This window comes from Neophocaena asiaeorientalis, unplaced genomic scaffold (genome assembly GCF_003031525.2).
Source record: "Neophocaena asiaeorientalis asiaeorientalis breed wild unplaced genomic scaffold, Neophocaena_asiaeorientalis_V1.1 scaffold182, whole genome shotgun sequence".
Lineage (NCBI taxonomy): Eukaryota > Metazoa > Chordata > Mammalia > Artiodactyla > Phocoenidae > Neophocaena > Neophocaena asiaeorientalis.
In genome coordinates, this window is record NW_020174648.1 from 6,829,573 (window position 1) to 6,847,832 (window position 18,260).

General features: G+C 39.6%; 1 protein-coding gene across 1 annotated transcript in view; it reads left to right on the top strand.

Annotated features, from left to right (window-relative positions):
* Nucleotides 1-18,260, top strand: part of ANKRD45 (ankyrin repeat domain 45) — a 54,889-nt gene that overhangs the window by 27,906 nt on the left and 8,723 nt on the right. Inside the window, exons 4-5 of the mRNA XM_024758737.1 lie at nt 3,817-3,911; nt 4,915-5,053. Coding sequence (XP_024614505.1) covers nt 3,817-3,911; nt 4,915-5,053 — 234 coding nt within the window. The remainder of the gene's footprint in view (nt 1-3,816; nt 3,912-4,914; nt 5,054-18,260) is intronic.

Sequence of the window (18,260 nt, forward strand, 5' to 3'; positions counted from 1 at the left end):
TTTTTTCTTTTGCCCTACCCAGGTACGTGGGGAGTTTCTTGCCTTTTGGGAAGTCTGAGGTCTTCTGCCAGCATTCAGGTGGTGTTTTGTAGGAGCTGTTCCACTTCTAGATGTATTTGTGGGGAGGAAGGCGATCTCCACGTCTTACTCCTCTGCCATCTTGAAGATCCTCCCCAACCCTTTTGAAGTATGGTACTTTCACATCTACAAAGTAGCTATAGCTGTATCATTTCATACAACCTAGCATCTGCTTCTGTTTTTTTCATTCTGGAATGTCCTTCCCTTCAAATAGTCAAGCAAATGCTGAGTTCCTCCCCCTTTTGACCTATGTCTTTTTGGTGGCAATGTGGTACTATCAGGTAGTGGGTGTGGGGTGGGGAATTTGGCGTGGTAAGTGAAAAAGAGATGGTGAGGCTGCATGGTATATGATAAGAAGGCGACACAGACTCTGCCTTTAAGGAACCTACAGTCTAGAGGTAGAAGCAAAAAACAGGATAACAAAAAATTACAAGACAGATTAAACTCAGAGCTAAATCAGATTATAATCATGTCACAATTGATAGAACAATGAGATCTACCTGGGGGAATTAGAAGTTTCACAGAAGTGCATTTTAAAGTAAGCTTTGAAGAATGAGTAGAATTTTGGTGGGTGGCAATGCAGAGAGGGCATTTTAGGTTGAGGAAACATAATAAGCAAAGAAATTCTGTGTAAACCTTTAGACAACCATTTATAAATATTTATTGAGCACCTCCTATGTGCTAAATACTGTTCTAGGAGCTGAGAATACATACAGAACTAGGCATAAAACAATCTTTATGTTTATGGAGTTTACTTTGTGGTAGGGAGACACAGAAAATAAAATTATCTAAATCTATGTATCTATGCAGTGTTAGGGAGAAAAATAGAGTGGTAACGGGGTTATGAAGTTGCCAGCAAGTGAGAGTGTGTTATTTTATAGAGGGCAATCAGGAGAGGCTTCTCTGTTAAGGTGATGCTCGAGCAGAGACCTGAGGAAATGAAGGAGTGAGCCTGGGAGCAGAGGGAACAGGGGGTAAATAATGGACAGGGTCTCTGGATGAATGTTGCAAGGGATGAAGCTGGAAAGATAGTTTGTGGCTAGATAGATCTTGGAAGGCCCCACATTTTATTCAGTAGTCAATTGGGAGTCATTTACAGAGTTTTGAGGAGAGGAGTGACATAATAAACTTATTGAGTGCTTTACTGTGTGACAGGCACTGTGTCAAGACATCTGCGTGCATTATACTGTAATACATTGTGTTTAATTCTTACAACAACCCTATGAGGATGGTGCTATAATACTTCCATTTTCTAGATGGAGAAACTGAGGTTAGTGGGGTTAAGATATTGCTATGGTCTGAAAGTTTGTGTTCCCCCCAAATTCATATGTTGAAATCCTAATGCCCAATGTGATGGTATTAGGAAGTGGGGCCTTTGGGAGATGCTTAGGACATGAAGGTGGAGCCCTCATGAATGGGATTAGTGTTCTTATAAAAGAGTCCCCACAGAGTTCCCTAGCCCCATCCACTATGTGAGGGCACAGTGAGAAGGTGCTGGCAATAAAGGAAGAGGGTTTTCACTAGACTGCAACCATGTTGACAGCTTGATCTTGGACTTCCCAGCCTCCAGAACTGTGAAAAATAAGTTTCTGTTGTTTATAAACTACATAGTCTGTGGTATTTTGCAGCCTGAATGCAGTAAGACAGGTATGGTGGCATTAAGAGGATGCTTGCAGTAAGCTCCTTTCTCTACCAAGCTACCCCAAATAAATATATGCTGTTAGTAAAATCGGTGTGCTTATTATATAAATGCAGTTCTATGACAAGTCCCTTAGTCCCCTCTTCCAGCTAATTCCTCTGCTAAACTTCATCCTGTATTGAAATTCTGGGGCCACTACTGACTCCAGGTCACCCAGCTAGTGGAGCCAAAACCTAAACCTTGGATTCCAGTTTAGGGAATTAATTCTGTTTGCAACATGAATGGTGGATTTGAAGCTGTGACTGACAAAACTATTCAGCAGCAAAAACGTGCTGTCTTTCATGAAAAAGGAAGGATGACTCAGGCTGGAGCTGCAGGCCAAGAGGATGGAGCCTTACACCACAGATGATTATCCCCAGGCTTTGATACCTAATAGAATTTGCCCTGTGGGATTTCAAAATTACTTGGGAGTGTGGTGACTCCTTTTTTCCTCTAATTTCTCACTTTTGGAATGGCATTATCTATAACTTGCTCTGTGCCTGTCCCACCATTGTATTTTGGGAGCAGAGAACTTTTTCTAGTTTCACAGGTCTACAGATGGAGAGGAATTTTACCCCAAGATAGATGGATCATACTAATGTCTCATGCATACCTTGTTTAGATGATGAGATGAGACTTTTGAGCTGATGATATTTTAGATGAGCATTTGGACATGAGTTGATGTTGTAATGGGTTGAAACTTTTGGATGTTGGCATGGGGTAAATGTATTTTGCATGGGGGATATGTAGGAGTTTTGGGAGGTCAGAGGGCCGACTGTGGTAGGCTGAAAAAAGTCTGCCAAAGATATCTAGGTTCTAATCCCTGGAACCTGTGAATGTTACCTCATATGGGATTTTGCAGATCCTTAAATTAAGGATCTTCAGATGGGGAGATTATCCTGGATTATCCAGGTGGGACCTAAATGTAATTACAAGTGTCCTTATTATAAGTGAGAGGCAGGAGATTTGACACAGAAGAGGAGAAGGTGATTTTTTTTTTTCCTCTGTACGTGGGCCTCTCACTGTTGTGGCCTCTCCTATTGCGGAGCATAGGCTCCGGACGCGCAGGCTCACGGGCCCAGCCGCTCCGCGGCATGTGGGATCTTCCCGGACCGGGGCACGAACCCGTGTCCCCTGCATTGGCAGGCGGTCTCTCAACCACTGCGCCACCAGGGAAGCCCAGGAGAAGGTGATTTGATGATGGAGCTAGACATTGGAGTGGTGTAGTTTGATTGAAGATGGAGGAAGGAGGCACAGCCAAGGGGTACAGGCTGCCACTAGAGGTTGAAAACAGCAAGAAAATAGATTCTCCCTTCAGAGCCCCCAGAAAGAATCTCCCCTGCCAACACAATCAGCTAAACTGATTTCAGGCTTTTCGCCTCTAGAATTGTAAGGGGATAAACTATAAACTTATGTTGCTTTAAGCCACCAAATTTATGGCAATTTGTTATAGCAGCCACAGGAAACGAATACATCAATTGTTAAATTAATATGAGGCTAATTTACCATTTACTATATTCAGTTGTTCTGTCTAAGAATATGGTAAAGCTTTCCATTTACTTGAGTCTTTTATTTCTCTCAAAATGTTGTAATTTTGTTTAAACAGGTCTTGCAAATTTTGCGACATGTGCTATAGAGAATGGAATTATTTTAAACATTTTTTTTTTTTTAAAGAGGGAAGCTATTTGAATTTATTTTGATGGATAAAGAAGGGTAAAGCAAGTGACAGTTTTTCTCTTGGAAATGTTTTTTGTTACTTTCCCCAGAGTAGGTATTTTGATAGACTATAGTCTCTTTGGTATCGGGTATCACATTTTATGTTTATTTGCTCTTTAAAAATTTTAGCGCAATTCTAGGAATACAGTGAGTGCCCCAAAGTGCTGTGCTAGTTGAATGTTATCCTTTTGAAGTTCCGCAAGGAAAACAACTGCAACAAATCTCCTATACAGTCTTTATAAAACTCTGGAGATATAAATGTACATTACAAGCATGTAATGTTTGTCATGCATATTTTTTGTCTTTGTCTTATTAATATGCATTTTACTGTTCTATTCTTTCAGATGCAAGGCTGGCGCTAAAAAAATATATTGCAAAGGTCTCTGCAATTGTTACAGATACAGCAAAGGGACCAGGGAAGCTTTTTAAGGAAGACAAGGTACTGCATTGTGATTATAGTTTGCTCTGAAGTCTTCCGAGATTTTTGCCTTGTATCTTTAATTTCTACACTAATGCACTAGAGGTAGGTAGAGGTCCTCACTGCTCCCTTCTCCCTCCCTTCCTTCATTTATTCCTTTCTTTTGCGGTACGCGGGTCTCTCACTGTTGTGGCCTCTCCCGTTGCGGGGCACAGGCTCGGACGCACAGGCTCAGCGGCCATGGCTCACGGGCCTAGCCGCTTCGTGGCATTTGGGATCTACCCGGACCGGGGCACGAACCCGTGTCCCCTGCATCGGCAGGCGGTCTCTCAACCACTGCGCCACCAGGGAAGCCCTTTATTTTTTTGCATATACATTTATTTGTGTCTCTATATTATTACAAACTATAGAGTAATGAACATCTTAAATCAGATATCAGCAGTTTGCTGCTCACGTGCAAAGAGATGATTTTGCAATGCAAATTGAGAGGTTTTCAGTGAGGTGGAGCTCTTTTTGCATTTCTTGCACTTCTCCTGTGAACCACCTGAGAAGGAATAAAATATCCTCGGCATTGCCCGTTGAGTTGCATGCAGCTCATACCATCCACCCATTTTTTTCCAACCTTTGCAAACACTTTTCTTTATCACAGGCTCATTGAAAATAAAGAATTAGGGAGAAGGTGTAGACTGGCCCAAGGCTTCATGACTCTAGATTATGGGTTTCTTTATACGCACATTCCACTAATGTTAGAACTGCACTGTCAGATATAGTAGCCCCTAGCCATATGAGATTATTTAAATTAGAATTAATTAAAATTCAGTAAAATTAAAAATTCACTTCCTCAGCCACTTTTCTAGTGCTCATTGGCTATGTATGTCTAATGGTGACTGTATTGGACAATGCAGATACAGAACATTTCCATCATCACAGAAAGTGCTGTTGCACAGTGCTGGTTTAGGATACTATATAGAATTTTATTTTTAAATAAACAAGTGGAAAGTAAATTCTTTGTTTCTGTCTCTAGAATACCATCCTCAATGCATGCCGTATAAAAAATGAATGGCTGGAAACCCATTTAGAAGCTTCCATTAATGAGCTTTTTGAGCAGAAACAGCAATTGGAAGATATTGTGACTCCTATCTTCACAAAAATGGCTACACCACGTAAGTTTGGGATAAAAATGGTTTGAATGTCGGAAAAGATGAAAATTAGGTTCAATGTTGTTATTTCTGAGATAATCTGATTTCAACAGTCTTCATTAAGTAGCCATTAACCTTGTTACAGGCACTAATCTGTAACTCAGTTTCATTGAGTTACAATATTAATAATAAAAATAATGACAGAGTTATTTCTACAGAGAATGTCTAGTACTAATCTTATTACCATCGTTAATCATTTAATTTTATGTAATTTACTATAGTTTTGACCAGTGATTTTCAACCAGGAAGACATGTCCTTCAAGGAGATAGAGCAGCAGAATTTGAAAAAAACATTTTCAGTAATGTAACTCTATAGTTTGAAAAACGTATTGTGGGAATACTGTCCTGTCAGTGGAGAAGGTGCACTGTCAGAATCTTGGTGGCAGGTGTACCTAAGATTTTAAGAATATCAGCTTTATTGAGATAGAATTCTCATACCATAAAATTCACCGTTTAAAAAATGAAAAATTCAGCATTTTTCAGATTCATATAATCATCACCACTGTCTAATTTTAGAACATTTTACCAGCCCGAAGAGACACACCATATCTATTAGTAGTCACTGCCCATTCCTCCCTTCCACAAGTCCCTGGCAACTACTAATCTACTTTTTATCTCTATGGATTGCCTGTTCTGAACATTTCAGAGATAGATAGATCAGATAGATAGATAGATCAGAGATAGATCATATAGTCTGTTGCCTTTTGTATCTGGCTTCTTTCGCTTTGCATAATGTTTTTAAGGTTTATCCATGTTGTAATATGTGTCAGTATTCCTTTTTATCGCTGAACAATAGTCCATTGTATGGATTCAACTTTATCCATTCATTAATTGATGGACACTTGAGTTTCTACTCATTTGACTATTATAAATAATGCTGCCATGAATTTTTGTGTACAAATTTTTGTGTGGCCTCATGCTTTCATTTCTCTTGGGTATATATTTAGGAGTAGAATTGCTGGGGTCATATAGTACCTCTATTTCTGACCTTTTGAGGAATTGCCAAACTTTTTCCATACTTCCATTCCCATAAGCAATATATATGAGGATTCCAATTTCTCCACATTGTTATCAACATTTGTTATTATCTTAAAAAAATTTATTTAGCTGTTCTAGTGGGTATGAAGTATCTTAATGTAGTTCTGATTTGCATTTCCTTAATTACTGGTGATGTTAAACATTTTTTCAAGTGCTTACTGGCCATTTGTATATTTTCTTTGGAGAAATGTCTCTGAATCTTTTGCCCATTTTTAAGTTGAGTTGTCTTCTTATGTTTTTAATTGAAGTATAGGTGATTTATAATATTATATTAGTTTCAGGTGTACAGCATAGTAATTCAATATTTTAATAGAATTTAAAGTTACTACAAAATAATGGCTACACTTCTCTGTGCTGTTCAATATATCCTTGTTGCTTATTTATTTTATGTGTAGTAGTTTATATCTCTTAATCCCCTACCCCTATCTTGCCCCTCCCGTCTTCTCTCTCCCACTGGTGACCACTAGTTTGTTCTCTATATCTGTGAGTCTGTTTGTTTTGTTATATTCATTTGTTTTATAAAAATTTTTTTAGACTCCACATGTAAGTGATAACATAGAGTATATGACATTCTCTGACTTATTTCACTAAGCATAATACCCTCTAGGTCCATCCATGTCGTTGCAAATGGCAGAATTTCATTCTTTTTTATGGCTGAGTAAACATACATATATAAACACACACACAGACACACACACACACACACACACACACACACACACACACACGACACATCTTCTTTATCCATTCATCTCTTTGTTTTGCTTTGTTTTTTTTGGTTTTATTTTTGGCCACACCAGTCAGCTTGTGGGATCTTAGTTCTCCAATCAGGGATTGAACCTGGGCCCTGGCAGTGAAAGTACCAAGTCCTAACCACTGGACCACCAGGGAGTTCTATATCCACTTATCTCTTGAGGGACACTTCGGTTGCTTTTATATCTTGGCTATTGTAAATTGATACTGCTATGAAAATTGGGATGCATGTTTCTTTTTGAATTAGTGTTTTCATTTTCTTCAGATATACACTCAGGAGTGGAACTGTTGGATCATATGGTAGTTCTATTTTTAGTTTTTTGAGGAATCTCCATACTGTTTCCACAGTGGCTGCACCAATTTACATTCCCACCAACAGTGCAAGAGGGTTCCCTTTTCTCTATATCCTTGCCAACATTTGTTATTTATGGACTTTTTGAAGATGGCCATTTTGACAGGTGTGGGGGGATAACTCATTGTGGTTTTGATTTGCGTTTCTCTGATGATTAGTGATGTTGAGTGTCTATTTGTATGCCTGTTGGCCATCTGTATGTCTTCTTTGGAAAAATGTCTGATTTTTGAAAAATTCAGATCTGCCCATTTTTTAATCAGACTTTTTGGTTTTTTGATGTTGAGTTGTCTGAGCTGTTTGTATATTTTGCATAAAACCCCCTTGTTGGTTGCATCATTTGCATATATTCTGTAGGTTGTCTTTCCTTTTTGACCATGGTTCCTTTTGCTGTGCAAAAGCTTTTAAGTTTAATTAGGTCCCCTTTGTTTATTTTTGCTTTTGTTTCTTTTGCCTTTGGAGACAGATCCAAAAAATTATTGCTGTGATTTATGCCAAACAGTGTTCTGCCTATGCTGTGTTCTAGGAGTTTTATCGTTTCAGGTCTTACATTTAGATCTTTAATCCATTTTGAGTTTATTTTTATATATGGTGTGAGAAAATGTTCTAATTTCATTCTTTTACATGTAGCTGTCCAGTTTTCCCAGCACCACTTATTGAAGAGACCATCTTTTCTCCATTGTATAGTCTTGCCTCCTTTGTCATAGATTAATTGACCATAAGTGTGTGGGTTTATTTCTGGGCTCTTTTTTCTGTTCCTTGATCTAATTTTCTGTTTTGTGCCAGCACCATGCTGTTTTGATTACTGTAGTTTTGTAGTATCCTCTGAAGTCAGGGCATGTGATACCTCCAGCTTTGTTCTTTTATCTCAAGATTGCATTGGAGTATTTTGTGGTTACATATAAATTTTAGTATGATTTGTTCTAGTTCTGTGGAAAATGCCATTGGTATTTTGAGAGAGATTGCATTAAATCTGTAGATTGCTTTGTGTAGTGTGGACATTTTAACAATATTAATTCTTCTAATCCAGGAACATGGGATGTCTTTCCATTTCCATTTATCATCTTCAAATTCTTTCATTCATGTTTTATAGTTTTCAGAGTATAGGTTTTTCACCTCTGAGGTTACAGTTATTCCTAGGTTTTCTTAATGCGATTTTGAATAGGATTTTAAACAGGCTTGTTTTCTTGCTTTCTCTTTCTGATAGTTCATTATTAACATATGGAAAAGCAACAGATTTTTGTATATTAATCTTGTATCCTGCAACTTTACTGAATTCGTTTATTAGTTCTAATAGTTTTTTGGTGGAGAATTTAGGGTTTTCTATATAGAGTATCTTGTCATATGCAAATAGTGTCTTTATGTCAAAGAGTGTTTTTCTTATGTTTTCCTCTAAGAGTTTTATAGTGTCTGGTCTTACATTCAGGTCTTTAATCCACTTGAAGTTTATTTTTGTGTATGGTGTTAGAGAGTGTTCTAATTTCATTCTTTTACATGTAGCTGTCCAGTTTTCCCAGCACCACTTACTGAAGAGGCTGTCTTTTCTCCACTGTATGTTCTTGCCTCCTTTGTCGTAAATTAGGTGCCCATATGTGTGTGGGTTTATCTCTGGGCATTCTATCCTGTACCATTGATCTATACTGGTTTTGTGCCAGTACCATACTGTCTTGATTACTGTAGCTTTATGGTATAGTTTGAAGTGGGTGAGCCTGATTCCTCCAACTGCATTTTTCTTTCTCAAGATTGCTTTGGCTATTTGGGGTCTTTTGTGTTTCCATATGAATTGTAAAATTTTTTGTTCTAATTCTGTGAAGAATGCCATTGGTAGTTTGATAGGGATTGCATTGATACTGTAGATTGCTTTGGGTAGTATAGTCATTTTCACAATGTTGAATCTTCTAATCCAAGAACCTGGTATATCTCTCCCTCTATTTGTATCATCCTTAATTTCTTTCATCAGTGTCTTATAGTGTTCTGAATACAAGTCTTTTGTCTCCTTAGGTAGGTTTATTCCTAGGTATTTCATTCTTTTTGTTGCAATGGTAAATGGGAGTGCTTCATTCCATCTGTTTATGTCATCTTTGATTTCTTTCATCAGTGTTTTATAGTTTTCTGAGTACAGGTCTTTTGCCTCCTAGTGCAGGTTTATTCCTAGGTATTTTATTATTTTTGTTGCGATGGTAAGTGGGATTGTTTCCTTAATTTCTCTTTCTGATTTTATATTGTTGGTGTATAAGAATGCCAGAGATTTCTGTGCATTAATTTTGTATCCTGCAACCTTACCAAATTCATCTATTAGTTCTAGTAGTTTTCTGGTGGCATCTTTAGGATTTTCTATGTATAGTATCATGTCATCTGCAGACAGTGACAGTTTTACTCCTTCTTTTCCAATTTGGATTACTTTTATTTCTTTTAAGACTTCCAAAACTATGTTGAATAATAGTGGCAAGAGTGGATATCCTTGTCTTGTTCCTGATCTTAGTGGAAATGCTTTCAGTTTTTCACCATTGAGGATGATGCTTGCTGTGGGTTTGTCATATATGGCCTTTATTATGTTGAGGTAGTTTCCCTCTATGCCCATTTTCTGGAGAGTTTTTATCATAAATGGGTGTTGAATTTTGTCAAAAGCTTTTTCTGCATCTATTGAAGTGATCATATGGTTTTTATTCCTTAATTTGTTAATATGGTGTATCTCATTGATTGATTTGCGTATATGTAAGAATCCTTGCATCCCTAGGATAAATCTCACTTGATCATGGTGTTTGATCCTTTTAATGTGTTGTTGGATTCTGTTTGATAGTATTTTGTTCTGGATTTTTGCATCTATGTTCATCAGTGATATTGGTCTATAATTTTCTTTTTTTGTGATATCTTTTCTGGTTTTGGTATCAGGGTGATGGTGGCTTTGTAGAATGAATTTGGGAGTGTTTCTCCCTCTGCAATTTTTTGGAAGAGTTTGAGAAGGATGGGTGTTAGTGCTTCTCTAAATGTTTGATAGAATTCACCTATGAAGCCACCTGGTCCTGGAGTTTTGTTGGTTGGAAGATTTTTAATTATAGTTTGAATTTCATTACTTGTGATATGTCTGTTTATATTTTCTTATTCTTCCTAGTTCAGTCTTGGAAAATTGTACCTTTCCAAGAATTTGTCCATTTCTTTGTGGTTTTCCATTTGATTGGCATATAGTTGTTTGTAGTAGTCTCCTATAATCCTTTGTATTTCTGCGGTGTCATTTGTGACTTCTCCTTTTTCATTTCTAATTTTATTGATTTGAGTCCTCTCCATCTTTTTCTTGAGGAGTCTGGCTAATGGTTTATCAATATTGTTTATCTTCTCAAAGAAACAGCTTTCAGTTTTATTGATCTTTGCTATTGTTTTCTTTGTATCTATTTCGTTTATTTCTGATCTGATCTTTATGATTTCCTTCCTTCTACTGACTTTGGGTTTTCTTTGTTCTTCTTTCTCTACTTGTTTTAAGTGTAGGGTTAGATTGTTTATTTGAGATGTTTCTTGTTTCTCGAGGTAGGCTTATATTGCTATAAACTTCATTCTTAGAACTGGTTTTGCTGCATCCCATAGCTTTTGGATTGTCGTATTTTCGTTGTAATTGGTCTGTAGGTATTTTTTGATTTCCTCTTTGATTTCTTCAGTGATCTCTTGGTTATTTAATATTGTATTGTTTAGCTCCATGTGTTTGTGTTTTTTATGTTTTTTCCCCTGTGATTGATTTCTAACTTCATAGCGTTGTGGTCAGAAAAGATGCTTCATATGATTTCAATGTTCTTAAATTTACTGAGGCTTGATTTGTGACCCAAGATGCGATCTATCCTGGAGAATGTTCAATGTGCTCTTGAGAAGAAAGTGTAATCTGCTGTTTTGGGATGGAATGTCCTGTAAATATCAACCAAACCTATCTGGTCTGTTGTGTCATTTAAAGCTTGTGTTTCCTTATTAATTTTCTGTCTGGATGATCTGTCCATTGGTGTAAGTGAGGTGTTAAAGTCTCCCACTATTATTGTGTTACTGTTGATTTCCTCTTTTATAGCTGTTAGCAGTTGCCTTATGTATTGAAGTGCTTGTGTGTTGGGTGCATAAATATTTATAATTGTTAACTCTTCTTCTTGGATTGATCCTTTGATCAATATGTGGTGTCCCTCCTTATCTCTTGTAACAGTCTTTATTTTAAAGTCTATTTTGTCTGATACGAGTATTGCTACTCCAGCTTTCTTTTGATTTCCGTTTGCATGGAATATCTTTTTCCATCCCTTCACTTTCAGTCTGTTTGTGTCCCTAGGTCTGAAGTGGGTCTCTTGTAGACAGCATATATATGGGTCTTGTTTTCATGTCTATTCAGCCAGTCTGTGTCTTTTGGTTGGAGCATTTAATCCATTCATGTTGAAGGTCATTATTGATATGTATGTTCTGATTACCATTTTCTTAATTGTTCTGGGTTTGTTTTTGTGGGTCATTTTCTTCTCTTGTGTTTCCCACCTAGAGAAGTTTCTTTAGCATTTGTTGTACAGCTGGTTTGGTGGTGCTGAATTCTCTTAGCTTTTGCTTGTCTGAAAAGCTTTTGATTTCTCTGTTGAATCTCAGTTAGATCCTTGCTGAGTAGAGTAATGTTGGTTGTAGGTTTTTCTGTTTCATCACTTTAAGTATATCCTGCCACTCCCTTCTGGCCTGCAGAGTTTCTGCTGAAAAATCAGCTGATAACCGTATGGGGATTACTTTGTATGTTATTTTTTGTTTTTCTCTTGCTGCTTTTAATATTTTTTCTTTGAATTTAATTTTTGTTAGTTTGATTAATATGTGTCTTGGTGTGTTTTTCTTAGGGTTTATCCTGTATGGGACTCTCTGCACTTCCTGGACTTGGGTGACTATTTCCTTTCCCATGTTAGGGAAGTTTTCACCTATAATCTCTTAAGATATTTTCTCATACCCTTTCTTTTTCTCTTCTTCTTCTGGGACCCCTATAATTCAAATGTTGGTGCATTTACTGTTGTCCCAGAGATCTCTGAGATTGTCTTCAATTCTTTTCATTCTTTTTTCTTTATTCTGCTCCTTGGCAGTTATTTGCACCATTTTGTTTACCAGCTCACTTATTAGTTCTTCTGCCTCAGTTATTCTGTTATTGATTCTGTCTAGTGTATTTTTCATTTCAGTTATTTGTTTGTTCTTTAGTTCTTCTAGATCTTGGTTAAATATTTTTTTATTTTCTCAGTCCATCCCTCCATTCTATTTCTGAGATTCTGGATCATCTTTACTATCATTACAATGAATTCTCTTTCAGGTAGATTGCCTGTTTCCTCTTCATTTGTTTGGTTTTGTAGGGTTTTACCTTGTTCATTCATCTGTGACATATTTTTTTGCTGTCTCATTTTTTTCTTTTTTTTAAATGAGTGGGATTGTGTTCCTGTCTTGGTGATTGTTTGGCCTGAGGCTTTCAACACTGGAATTTGTAGGCTGTTGTGTAGAGGTGGGTCTTGGTGCTGAGTTGAGGACCTCCATGAGACCTCACTCTGATGAATATTCCCTAGGGACTGAGGTTCTCTGTTAGTCCAGTGGTTCGGGCTCGGAGTTCCCAGTGCAGGAGCTTCAGCCTGACCCCCGGCTCATGAACCAAGATACTGCAAGCCATATGGGGTGGCAAAAAAAAAAAAAAAGAGAATCATAACAAAGTAAAAAATAGAATTAAACTAGTAAACTAACAGATACGTGAGAAAGAATATAAAAATAAAAACGTAGGTAACTAAACAAGCAGAATTTACAACTGTACCACAATAGTGAAAAAGAGGAGGGAAAAGAAAAAAAAAAAAAAATGAAAAAGGGGGGGAGGCCTTAGCTGTGGAGGGCGGGGCCTAAGCAAGGGCAAGGTTTGGGTGGTGGGCGTGGCCTATGCTCAGGACCCACAGGGCTGGAAAAGGCCCTGGGGGCTGTGGGGGGCGGGGTTTAGCCTCAACACAAAAGAAGGGGCTCAGGCTTGCCTACCACCCCTGGTCTCAGAGAGTGGGGTACCTCACCTGGGAGCCCAGGAGGCTTCCTGGGCTCGAATGGGTGGGGCAAATGCCCTCTGCTCCTCTCCCGCTCCTCTCAGAGGACCCCTCCTGCCTGCCTGTCCTGATCTCCCTGGCGTCCCCCCCTATGCCCCCAGTACCAATGCGGCCATGGGGAAGCGGAGCCCTGGAGGGCAGGAGACCACCCTGGGAGCTCAGCAGGCTCCCTGGGCCCGAGTGGGTGGGGCAGTTGCCCTCTGCTGCTTTCCCACTCCTCCTGGAAGGCTCTTCCCGCCTGCCTGTCCTGATCTCCTGGCCTCAGGGGTGCTGATTCTGTCTGGCTTCCACTTCTCCTCCCCTCTCAGTCCCACCATTTCACTTCAGGGTTCCTCCCATCTCCTTGGGCGTCAGGGTTTCCCACCAGTGGCTGGCAGGTGCCCTAGTTGTGGGGAGATGCTAACTTGGAGTCTTCCCACACTGCCATCCTGACTCATTTTGGTATTAGGGTAATGGTGGCATCATAGAATGCATTTGGGAGTGTTCTCCCATCTTAAAAATTTTTCGGAATAGTTTGAGAAGGTTAGGTATTAACTCTTCTTTGTATGTTTGGTACAATTCTTCTGTGAAGCCATTTAGTCATGTCTTTTGCTTTCTGGAAGTTTTTAAAATTACAGTTTCAATTTCACAGGTAATGATTGGTCTGTTCAGATTGTCTATTTCTTCTTGATTTAGTCTTTGAAAGTTGTGTTTTTCTAGAAATTTGACCATTTCTTCTAGGTTGTTCAATTTGTTGGCATGTAACTGTTCATAATATTCTCTTATGATTTTTTTGTATCTCTGTGATAGCAGTTGTTATTTCTCCTCTTTCATTTCTTATTTTGTTTATTTGGGTCTTCTCTCTTTTTTTTCTTGATGAGCCTGGCTAAAGGTTTATCAATTTTATTTACCTTTTCAAAAAACAAGTTCTTGGTTTCATTGATCTTTTCTGTTGTTTTTTTGATCTCTGTTTGTTTTTGCTCTGATATTTATTTTTTTCTTTCCATCTGCTAACTTTGGGCTTTGTTTGTTTTTCTAATTCCTTTTTTTAAAATGACAGTACTTTAAATTTATTATTTATTTTATTTATTTATTTTGGCTGTGCTGGGTCTTAGTTGCAGCATGCGGGATTGTGGTATGTGGGATCTTTAATTCTGGCATGTGGACATCTTATTTGCGGCATGCGGACTTCTTAGTTGTGGCATGCAGGCTTCTTAGTAGCAGCATGTGGGCTTCTTAGTTGCGGCACACGGGCTTCTTAGTTGCAGCATGTGAACTCTTAGTTGTGGCATGCATGTGGGATCTAGTTCCCCGACAGGGACCAAACCCCTGCCCCCTGCATTGGGAGCATGGATTCTTACCCAGTGGACCACCAGGGAAGTTCCTCTAATTCCTTTACATGGAAGGTTAGGTTGTTTATTTGAGATATTTTTGTTTCTTGAGGTATACCTATATTGCTATAAACTTTCCTCTTAGAACTGCCTTTCCTACATCCTCTATAGATTTTGAAAAGTTGTGTTTCCATTTTTGTTTATCTTGAGGTATTTTCTGTTTTTCTCTTTGATTTATTTATTGACTCATTGGTTTTTTAGTAGCATGTTGTTTAGTCTCCACATGTATGTATTTTTCTTCTTATTGTTGAATTGTAAAGGTTTTTATGTATCTTGGGTACAAGTCTCTTATCAGATATATGACTTGCAAATATTTTCTCCCATTATGTGGATTATCTTTTCATTTTCTTAATTGTGTTCTTTGAAGCACAAAAGGCTTTAAGTTTGATGAAGTCGAATTTATCTATTTTTTTCTTTTGCTGATTGTGCTGTGTCATATCTAAGAAACATTGCCTTATCTAAGGTCACCAATATTTACTTTTATGTTTTTTTGTAAGAGTTTTGTAGTTTTTTTAGCCCTTATGTCTAAATATGTCTGTGATCCATTTTAAGTTAATTTTTGTATATGGTGTGAGCTAGGGGGTACAGCTTCATTCTTTTGTATGTGGATACCCAGTACTTAAGATTTTTATGTTTATCAAAAGGAGCCATGGTTTTTTAAAGGTTAAGGCACTGAATCTGTTCTAGGTAGTATGACAAACTGTCCCTTGCCAACTGTACCTAATGTCGAATGAGCATACACATAGCACTCTCCTAGGTCCCCTGAAGGGAAATAGATGCCTTTACACCATCCTTGTCTTTAAGGAGTCCACCAACCACTTTGTGAGTAAACATGCCTACTTGAAAAGATAAACTAAGAGCTGTGTATGTTCAGGGAAGCCTAAGCATAAAGGGAAGGCATCATGAAGAAAGAGGAATTGCCTGAAAGGATAGGTAACCAAGGTGGAATATGTAGGGAATTCTGGAATGAAACACAACATAATGATGAAAAGTTGAAATATGGGACTAGGGAAGTGGTCAGTATCCATCTGGCTGATTGTAGTTGAGTACACATTAAGGAAGAGTAGAAAATAAGGTTGGAAAGTTAGCTTGTGATCATTTCATTAATAGTACTGAATTAGGGACCTCCCTGGTGGTGCAGTGGTTAAGAATCCATCTGCCAATGCAGGGGACACAGGTTCGATCCCTGGACTGGGAGGATCCCACATGCCATGGAGCAGCTAAGCCCGTGTGCCACAACTACTGAGCCTGCACTCTAGAGCCCGCAAGCCACAGCTACTGAGCCCACGCGATGCAACTACTGAAGCCCGCGTGCCTAGAGCCTGTGCTCTGCAACAAGAGATGCCTCTGCAATGAGAAGCCCATGCACTGCAATGAAGAGTAGCCCCCGCTCGTTGCAACTAGAGAAAGCCCGTGCATAGCAATGAAGACCTAACACACCCAAAAATAAAATAAATAATTTTTTAAAAAGTACTGAATTATAAGCTTCAAAGTTTGGACTTTACTTTCAATGCAGTGGGTTGCCATTAAAGGCTTTGTTTGGGGTAGGAGAGACGAGGGATTAAGTAGTGGAGAATAATCTGGCTGTCCTTGCAAAATGGATTGGAGGGAGAAGAGACCAGAGAGAGTGAGACCAGTATAGTCCAGGAATGAGATGGTTAAGACGAGTTGTTGGTTATACAGTTCACTTCCCACCTTTCCCCACCAAGCTACCACTATTGTTAGTCTGGCCCAACAACCCTCCCTCCTTCCCTTCTCATCTCTGAGGAAGAATTGCAGAGGCTCCAATCAAGATGGTGGAATAGAACGACGTGGAGCTCACCTTTTCCCACAAATACATAATGAATACATCTACATGTGGAACAGTTATCACAGAATACCTATTGAATTCTGGCAGAAAATCTCAGACACGCAGAAGTGTGAGGAAGATCTCCATGTAACTGGGTAGGATGAAAGAAAAAAAAACAAAGGAAGCAAGCAGGATAGGACCTGTGCCCCTGGGAGAGAGCTATGAAAGAGGAAAGGTTCTCGTACCCTGGGAAGCCCCTGCACTGGTGGAGAGATCACCTGGGACAGAAAGGGAGCTTCAGAGGCTTGGAGGAGAGCGTAGAAGCTGGTTGGCAGCAGGAAGAACAGAGAGAGACCAGCACAGAGGATCTGTGCTGCCTTGCTGAAGTCCCCAGTCTGAGATGTGGACCTACATGTGAGGGCTGGTTGCAAAAACTCGGGCTTCAGAGGACAGACCTGGGGAGAGTACTGGGGTTAGCCCTGCGGAGGCAGCCTGAAGGGCCTGGAGTGTGGTAAGGACTGCAACCAAGAGTGTATGTGGAAGAAGCCTGGCCCACCATAGAAGTGAAGTGCCATTGTTAAGAGGCACTCAAAGAGAAGGACAGGACCCGCCATTGCAACCTCATTTTTGGCATGCTTACGGCCAGTGTGTGCCGCCATTGAAACCCCATTGTTAATGCATAAGTCAAGTGGGGGGTGGGGCTTGCCATAGCAGCCTCTTTCTCATTGCCACCTCTATGAGCTCTGGGAGCATGCAAGCACCAGCAGATTGCCCACACGTGGAGGCGGGGCTGAAAGCAGAGCCTTCTCCCCATGGCATGTGATCCACAGCACCGCCGCTTGCTTTGTAAACTCAGTGCCTGTGGGATATCTGAGTGGACAACGGGTGCTCCTATGGCTGGGATGGGTCTGGCCTTAGCAGCTGTGGGCTTTGTGGCTGCATGCACGTGGAAGTGGGGCCAGAATCTGGGCTACTTCCCTAGCTCCCATGGCAGGTCCAGGTGCACAACTGCTGTGGTCCTGGTACCTGACTTCAGTGGATTGACGCCTATGGATCTGTGCGGTGGCTGTGATCACAGCGCCTGAGGGGCACCAGGGCTGATAGCCTGCATTCCCACAGTGGAGGTGGGGCGAGGGTAGTGTGCACAACAGTGTACTTTGAGGGCTCATGCAGTGGGTGACAGGTGACATCACAGAGTGCACTCCCCGATGGACAGCTCCAATGGAGGAATACTCAGTGGCTTCTCTTCCAGTGGGAGCGCTCCAATCCTGCCTACGTCACACTGCAGCTTAGAAATGAATCTGGGGGCTTCTATGCCAACAACTAGGGAGCAGACCCTGCCCCCAGCAGGGCTGTAACAACCACAGGGCAAAGAGGAGGCCCCGTTCAACATCCAACACGTACTCTGTTCACCACAACATCAGTCATATCCCTGTCAGTGGGATAACAGCCAGCTGAGGAAAGATGTGGCAGCCATCCATACTAAAAAACAGCCCTTGCACCAAAAATATTAAACCCACACAAGCTACACAGGGACACTTCTACATAAAAATAGCCCTCCAAGACCACAGTAGATAATTGTTTCTACTAAACTCATAGAGTAAGAGAAATATAAGTAAAATGAAGAATGAGAGGAACCACTCCCAATTAAAAGATCAAGAGAATTCCCCTGAAAGAACAAATAATGAAACAGACCTCTTCATTCTAATAGACACCGAGTTTAAAAAGGAGCTACTGAAAATACTGAAGGAATTAAGAAGGGCTATTGATAGAAATGCAGATTACTGTAAAAAGGACCAGGAACTATAAAGAGGAACCAAGA